The 9,081-nt window shown below is 38.4% G+C and overlaps 1 protein-coding gene across 1 annotated transcript; it reads left to right on the top strand.

The window, feature by feature from the left end:
- The first annotated feature begins 8,131 nt into the window (after positions 1–8,131).
- LOC114184517 (uncharacterized) lies at positions 8,132–8,869 on the top strand. The gene has a single exon (XM_028071825.1). The coding sequence runs from the start codon at positions 8,132–8,134 to the stop codon at positions 8,867–8,869; it is 738 nt and encodes a 245-aa protein (XP_027927626.1).
- Positions 8,870–9,081: the final 212 nt, after the last annotated feature.

Below are 9,081 nucleotides of genomic sequence, written 5' to 3' on the forward strand. Positions count from 1 at the left end.
GGATTCCCCGTCAAAACGGGGACGAATTCGGGCAATACCCACAGGAACGGATTTATTTTCCATCTCTAGAAACCTTGATGGGATTAAGTTCTTTTATTTAGAGAAGAAAACCTAGAATTCTTGTGACTACCAAGGTGTTGTCCCCAATTTCCTTTTGGCTTGTTGCTCCTACTTTTAAATTTAAATTGAAACCCTCATGTGGTGAATTGCATGGGTATAGCAGGTTTAGAGTGGAGTGGTGCATTTGCTATCTTTTATTTTGGTTTATGCCATATTCCTTGTTGTTGTTGTTTATAATAGTAATATTTTATTAATTGGGTACCAAATTACTAGAATGAGTTTCCTTTGTTATTTAAGTCTGGTGGTGGATTATAATGTTAAGAAAAGATAATTTTGTTAGTAATTGCGGAAAATGTACGTATATATTATTTTGTAAGATATTTTATGTATATTATATATTAAGGTATATAATATAAAAGGCATGTATTATAAGGCATTGGCATCTTTATTATTATTATGGATAAAAGTTATTGGCTTAGACATGGTAATCACAACTTTGTTTCTTTTATATAAGTGATCGCATGTTTAATATATATCATAAGGTAAAGACTTTTTCGCATGGTGGTAGCTTTTGGTTCAAAAAGATAAATCATTCACGGGTATAGATGGATGTCATTGGGGTTATAGTTTGGATCTTTTCCTTAAGATTATAGTCACTGTATTTATGTATGATGAGATTGTGATTATAATACTTAAGTATATTACTTGAATGTGATGTTTAATATTATTTGCAATGTCTTATTTTGATGAAAAAACATTATACATCATTATTTGTGGTTAGCTTATCCTTATTTGTTTGTTTTGTGTGTTTGTGTGTTTATGTGTATGTGATGATTGCATAATGTGTGTTATATGAGAGCAGGTGATAATACATGTGTGTCAAACATGTTATAAATTCACGTGAGAATGAGATAAACTTGGGGTTTTCGTTTATTAAACTTTATTTCGAATAAATATCAAATGCAATGTAATTTATTTTAGGTTATTGTTGTTATTTGACTTACGTGTTTAAAGATAATATTAAAGTTGTATCTCCGTTGTTTTTCTACGAAGTGTATGTTTTATTATTGCTCGTGACACCCTAAATCAGGGTGTTACAACAACAATTTCAACACGATCCAGTATCAATAATTAGAGAAAACACTTTGTTTGAAACATTGCATCTTGTGTGAAATATGCTCTCTCAATGTCTGATTTGTGAAACACTAGGTTGGTTGTTAAGTAACCTTTTAACATGAGAAGGTTTCCTTCACATGGGTATGTATCATCTCCATTTGACTCTCGCGAGCTCTCACTCTCACTAGTTCTTGACTCTTCTTCATTGTTTTAACGATCAATGGCCCTTAAGATGATGGTCCTTTTGGTGGGATATTGAGCTGTTGTGTGGCCTTTTTCGAAACACTTGATATCACTAGTGTGTGTGGATGATTCACCCTTGTCTTTTTTCCTTTTCCTTGGCTAGATCCTTGAAGGGTTCTTCCCTTTCTTTCTTAAAAACTTTCTTGACAAATGACCTACAATGAGCTTGTTCTCTTTTGGAAGAAGATCTTCTCAATAGTTGTTGTTCTACCTTAATACACATTTGAACCAGATCATTCAAATCTCGATGAGGTGGAAGCTCAACTTTATCTCTTATATCAGTTTCAAACCATTCAAAAACATGGCTATGGATATGTCTTCTTGCTCAACTATTACTGGCCTCATGATGAACAACTTCATTTTATGTCTATACTCTACCATAGTCATAGACTTTTTATGAAGTCTTTGGAGTTTGTCCAAAAGTTCCCTATTATAATAGGAGGGAATGTGTCTTCTCTTAAGGGCATATTTTAGATAAATTCAAATACTCAATAGCATGATTATTAGGACAAAGTCTCTCTTGGACTAAGGATGTTCACCAATACATAACATACCCTTGAAAGCTAAGGGTTACTCGAGAGACCTTTCTTTCTTCACTAACTTGGTGGCAAGCAAGTATTTGATTCACCTTCATTTCCCAATCCAAGTAGACCTCAACATTATCTTTGTCATAAAAGTAGGGCAAGTCAACCCTAAATTCATTTGGGGTGTATGTGTTCCTCTGCCTCCTCATGGCAGAAGGTTGTTGATAATATTCTCCCAACTCCATTTCTTTTTCTTCTTCATAAGGTGACTCTTCATTCCTATTTCCCTTGGATTTTCCTTGCTGCATTTCTTCTCTAAGTTCTCTAAGCTCTTGGATTATGATACTAAGTTGAAGTTCTTTGTTGACATTATCAAGTCTCCTCTAGTTAGACTCTTTTTCTTTCCATTGTTAATGGATCTAAGCTCTTTGGTAATTTGTTCCAAAGTGGGTTCATTAGGCTCATATTCATTTACACTATAGTGAGAAGGTATTCTAGATAATGAAAGTCTTAAGTTTTCACAAGTTCACTCCCTGGTAAGGGAGGTGGGTCATAAGGACTGCTTACTTGACCAAATCTTACCTAGCCAGAGTTTACCTTACTACTTACTTGACCACTTTCAAAAGAATATGTGCTCTTAAAATTAAAAGACATGATTCAAAGAAAAATAAAACAAACAAAGGACTACACACTAAAACAGACCCCTAGATAGCAAGGTTTGAGAATTTGATATCTTAACCAAGCCACCTAAAAAGTGTAAAGTAGAAAAAGCTAAACAAAATTTAAGGTGAGGCTTGTAGCTTTGGCTAACAAGACACATTCACCAACTACACCAATTCTATTACAAGCAAGTCACAAAGCCAAAAGATGGAAGAACACCAAAGGATTTTCCAAGACAATTAACTTAGGCCTTTACAATGTGAAAGCACTTGGAAAACAAATTTTACAAGCCAAAAATGGCCAAAACCCGAGACCAACTTTCTCCCTTGCTTTGTGTTTTTTCTCTCCACTCTCTCTTGGCAATTGGTGTTTGGATGCTCTTTAAGAAATCCCCTTAGCTTGGACATAGAGAAATCCCCTTAGCTTGAAGCTTCTCTAGAATCTCCACCCCCTAAGATGCTACCTCTAGAAGAAGTCCAGCTTGAAAGGATTTTCCTATACCCAAATTCAACACAAACTAAAAGAATGGCAAGAAATAAAACAAGAATACTTAACAAAAGAAATTGCCAAACCCAAAGAAAGATTTCATTGGAGATAACTCGAATGGAATAGCCAAAAAATGATAAGCAAAAAATTAATGGTACTCAAAGAAGTTAGCACACAAAGTGAAACTTCAGAATGACACTAGAATTTGATCACTAAAACTAAAATAGAAAAGGAAACATAATGAAATGAAAGAAGGCTTGTTTTAATCTCAATATTCAAGCCAAAATAAGTTAAGAATTCCGAATTTCTTAAGGCCAAATTTAACATTGATTAAACCAACCACTATTTTTTCAATCTGCAAAGAATTTGCCACTATATTGGCCAGAAATTTAAAGTTGCACACTCATTTTTCACCATTTATCATTTTTTGTTTCTTAATTTTTTTTCTTCATTCTTTTTGTATATTTTTTGTCATTGTCTTATGAACAAATTGTTCAAAACATATCCGTATTTGTAGGTGTCAATTAATTATGATAAATCCAATAAAGAGACGGTAAGACCCGGGAAAATTAAATAAATAAATAAATGTTTATTTAATATAAATGCAATGGAAGGGATCTTTATGGCAATTAATGCGGAGAGTTATCACATGAAATAGTATTAGCATTTGTGTAGAGTACTTGGTCATGTTGAGAAGACTTGGGGTTCGAGTCTTGTTGATACCATTTGTGTGTTAATTTAATTATTTTATTATTTTAATAATATGCTTGACCATGGTGCGTGCTATTATAATCTTTTAGGAGTGGTTGTGCACTTGCTTTTTAAATAAGTGGTTGTGTGTTTGAACATTGGTTGACACTAAATAGGATCTTTTTTTTGCCAAAACCCCTTTGGGCATGAATGGGAAGGATCAGGAAACCCATGGGCTGAAAGGAGAGAAGATGAGGGTGTTATAGGGAGGAAACAAAGCAATTTAGTGATATTGTTGAGGACAACCATTCAGAGCACTAAAACGGGACACTACGAGGATTAGAGCCAAGGTTAGAGCAAGTTTGGACCAAGAACGAAATTTAGAGAGCATTGAAGCAAGATTCTCAGGTAAGGGGAGCTAACTAGATTTTTTTTATTTTATATGAATGTGTGTTTTCTTATGATTTGGATAAATATTTATGAACAATCATATGAATATGAATAGGTATGCAGTATAGTGCCGATGTATACCATAATACATATGAAGTTTAAACATTTGGATATTTAGTGTTCTTATTATACATCTAAATGTATTATGACAATTGTATTATAATATATATTAGTATAGAGAAAATGAGTCAAGTGTTGGTCGTTATGTTTGAAGTTGCGGAAGTGAATTAAGCATCTTAGGATTGGTGATTTGCTTTATTTTAGGTTGGCTTAATACCTAATTTGGTCCTCTAATTTTATTCAAATTTTTAAAAAGATCCCTATATATACATGTTAAATTTAAAAAAAAAAAATTATATATCAAATCTGTAAGAACCGTTTATTTTTCTGCCCCAATGTTTAAGGGCTTGTTCTAATCTATGGGCCTAAGGCTGGCCCATAGGGTGCCCAAAACCCCTAAGCAGCTCTAACACTCTCATTCTGTAATCACTTGCAAAAAAAACAGCCACCTTACTCTCTCCTTTTTTCCCCCAACAGAAGCTCTGCTAGGGTTTGGTCCCCTTCTTGGTCACGCTAGCTTAAAACTCATTTCCATCTCATGTAAGTTAGTTCTCAAATTGTACTTTCTCCTTTCTAAGTCTTGCTTTCGTGGTTCCAGCTAGGGTTCCTCTAGGTAACCTAGTTTTGTTCTGGTGTTGCTATTTCTCGGCTCGTTAAATCGTTCTAGGAGCTATGGTGCTTCTCTGCTCGTACCAAAACCCCTGACAATAGCTTTTCCAGGTAAGGGAAGTTAGGGTTTCATGTTATAAATCATTTTGCCTATTTTTATTTCTGTTTTGCATTTCTGGTGAATATGTGGTGTTCATGATGAAATGAAAATGCATTGTTTGTTGTTTTGGATGAATCTATGGCTTTGCATGCGTGAAAAAGTGGCGAGGACTGATAATCTCGCCCAAGCGAGCTTGTCTCGCCTAGGCAAGAATAGCAGTAGCTTTTCAAGGTAAGGGAAGTTAGGGTTTCGTGTTATAATTCATTTTGCCTATTTTTATTTCTGTTTTGCATTTCTGGTGATTATATGGTGTTCATGATGAAATGAAAATGCATTGTTTACTGTTTTGGATGAATATCTGGCTTTGCATTCGTGAAAAAGTGGCGAGGATTGATAATCTCACCCAAGGGAGCTTGTCTAGCCTAGGCAAGAATAGCAGAAGTTGGCCCAGGTTGCTGCTCGAGCTCTCGCTCAGGCAGAGAGCTTTTGTTTGAGCGATGGCTCATCTCGCTCAGGCGAGAGGGGCTCGCCTAAGCGAGAACTCGTGGGAACCTGATGTGTTTCGCTTCAAAAGTAGCTCAAGCGAGGGAGTCTCTCATTTAGGCGAAAAGTAGTCTCGCTCAGGCGAGGAAAGCTTGCCTAAGCAAGAGCTCGCGAGACTTGTAGTGCTTTCTGATGGCAGTCTTGCCTAAGCGAGAGCCTGTAGCTTGAGCAAAGGGTCTCTTTCGCCTGAGCGAGGGCCACGGCTTGAGCGAGATTGGTGCATGCTCTAGTGATATTTCCTTCCTTGTTTTCGAGGATTGATTGTTTTATTGTGTGGGTTTACCCTAATTAAAGTATGAAATACATGAGTATGTATGCATGATTTGTTTGTGTGGCTGGAATTGATGACTTTGGTATGATCTTCAAATGGAACCTGAGTGGATGGTTGGTTATATATATTGTAATGAGATTGATATGTATGATAATTTTTTGTTTGGTGATACATGATTTTGGTATGATTTAGGACGTAATTCCATGAATCTCTAAGTGAGATCTCATGGTGGTGCCTCATGGTCAGGACGTAATTCCATGATGGTTTCGTGGTGGTGCCTCATGGTCAGGTCAGGATGTAATTCCATGACCCCTTTTAGTGGGAGCTCATGGTGGTGCCTCATGGTTAGGACGTAATTCCACGAAGGTTTCATGGTAGTGCCTCATTATATAATTTAGTAAGGATTCAAGTAAAGATTGCATCCTAAAACTCTAAAAAGTTAGTTAGTCTCACGTAGAGCGTACTGACTCAAGTGGTGAGATTAGTAAGAGGCCCTAGTCTTTGGCAGGATAATGGCCTTAGACGTTTTGAAGGTTAACCTTATGCATGGTAGGGTGAAACCCATTGGCAATTGGCTCTATAGAGCAATAGAGGCCACCAGAAGTGCAATCATCCAGTGAATCTTTGACTATAAAATTGTATGCAATTGTATGATAAAACATTTTTTTCACTCTAGCTTACCCTTTCTGTTTATTGCATGTCTTGTGTGTGGTTTTTCTCCTTTTGCGATGATCATCAATTTATTGATATGAGCATATGTGGAAACTCCTCGTAGTCGTCAAGGTGATGGAAATTCTGCTGCGTAGCTATCCATGGGTTGGACTATCTATTCCAAGTATTCTTAAAAGGACGAGGCCTATGTACTATCTTGTTTTTTTGTGATACTATTTAACTTTTAACTTGTTTTGTTAATGGCATCGTGGTGTGCCTTAGACTTTTTCTCCAAGTTTCTGGGATAACTGTAAGGAGTGATATTTATATTACTTTGTGTGATGTTTCATTTAATTGACTTTATTTATTAAATGGGACGTTACATTTATGGTATCAGAGCGGTCGTTCCTTAGAGTTTGTAGACTTGTGTACCTGCTTAGCTTTCATCGTGTCTTCCTAGCGTTGTTAGCTAAGTTTATTGTCTAATCAAGTCTGAGTGATGGTTTTCTTGTGTGGCCAGTGAAATGACACCTCCTAGTAGAAATCCTCAATCTCCTTGTGGTGATGCACCAGATATCGTGAGAGCGATAGAGGCTATAGTGGCAGCCCTAACTCAACAACGTAACAATATGATGCAACAACATGAGGCATCGATACAGCGCCATGCAACATCATTAGAGCAACAACAATTGGTGATGCAGGAGATGGAGGCTACAAGGGTGGCTACTGAGGATGCTCATAGGCAACACATGGAGGCCCTCCGACAGTTGGAGGAGAAAAGGATCGTTGCCCTGTTTACGGCCCCGAACCATGACCTCCACCTAGAGAATGGAGTTTGGAGTACTTTTTGAAGCACCACTGGTGGAATTCAATGGCAAGACCAGTCCGGATGCCGCAGACTAGTGGCTAAGGATATGGATAGGATCTTCGATGCAAAGATGTGCCCTACGGAGAGTAGGCTGGCTTTTAGAGTATACATTCTCACTGGAGAAGTCGAGCATTGGTGGATCAGGATGAAGTCCATCATGGAAGAAAGAGAGGAGTCGGTCACGTGGGAAGCCTTTAGGGGGAAGTTCCTCTTCGAGTACTTTCCAGACAGCGTCAAATATAATAAGGAGGTGGAATTCCTCCAACTAACTCAGGGAAATAAGTTTGTGGTCGAGTATGCCGATAAGTTCAAGCACTTTAGCCGCTTCTACACCATGCCACTTGATGAGGAGTGGCGATGCAAGAAATTTAAGAATGGCTTCCGGGGAGACATTCGCCTGATGATGGCCCCACTTTCCATCAAGGACTTATCCTTAGTGGAGAAAGCTAGGGTTATGGAGAAGATGAAGGTGGATGTGGAAGCCCAACACCCACAACAATAGGCATGAAGAGAGGAAAAAACCATATGCTAGGCATCACCCTCAATCTCAAGGGCCTAGAGATTCTCCTTGACAGCAGAACCAAGTGTAGTGCTTCCGATGTGGAGGACCGCACTTAAGGAGTGTTTACCCTCAACTAGTAGGCTTCAAGAGGTGCAACAATTGTGGTAGGGAATGCCATTTTGGGAAGGATTGCCCAATTCTTGCGAGGGTAGAGACACGTACTCCACTTTAGACTCCAGCTCAGAACCAGCAGAGGAATAGAGGCAACAGGTCTCAAGCAGCAGGCAAGGTATATGCCATGACGGGAGCAGAAGCAACAGGCTCAAGTAACCTTGTTATGGGTCGTCGCATAATTCTTGGTGAATCTTTGTGTGTATTGTATGATTCTAGAGCGACACAGTCTTTTGTGTCAAAAACTTTTGTGCAAAGGTTAAGTTTGTCGGTGTGTGAGCTGCAATGTGATCTTGTGGTATCTACTCCGACATTGGGTATGGTCAGCACATCGTCCTTGTGTGCTAGATGTCCAGTGGAGGTAGAGGGGCGCATATATAAAGTGAATCTGATATGCCTACCTCTACAAGAGTTGAAGGTGATCTTGGGGATGGATTGGCTTTTTGCCAATCGCATTCTTATAGATTGCCGAGAGAAAAAGTTGTTGTTCTCCAACTTAGAGGAGCCTGAATTGTTATCTTCTCACAAGGTTATGAAGGAGATTCAAGGCGGCGCACAGTGCTTCATTATCTTCACCCATCTGGAGTTGGAGAAGGAGGAAAGAACATCAGTTATACCAGTGGTGCACAAGTTTGAAGACGTGTTTCTGGAGGAAGTACCAGGGTTGCCTCCAAGTAGAGAGGTGGAGTTCTCTATTGCCCTGGTACCCGGAACTGATCTAATGTCGATAGCTCCATACCGCATGGCTCTAGAGGAGTTGGTGGAACTCAAAAATCAAATAGAGGAGCTATTGGGGAAACAGATTATACGGCCCAATATGTCGCTGTGGGGAGCACTAGTGTTGTTGGTGAAGAAGAAGGATTAGAGTTGTGCCTGTGTGTGGACTATATGCAGTTGAGCAAGATGACCATCAAGAATAAGTACCCCCTCCCAAGGATAGATGATTTGATGGACCAGTTACATGGGGCATCAGTGTTTTCAATGATAGATCCGCGGTCAAAATATCACCAAATCTTGGTGAAGGCAGAGGACACCTAGAAGACAGCCTTTAGATCCATATGTGGGCACTACGAGTAC

The sequence above is a fragment of the Vigna unguiculata genome, chromosome 5 (genome assembly GCF_037176805.1).
Source record: "Vigna unguiculata cultivar grain cowpea cultivar isolate G323 ecotype 2 chromosome 5, ASM3717680v1, whole genome shotgun sequence".
Lineage (NCBI taxonomy): Eukaryota > Viridiplantae > Streptophyta > Magnoliopsida > Fabales > Fabaceae > Vigna > Vigna unguiculata.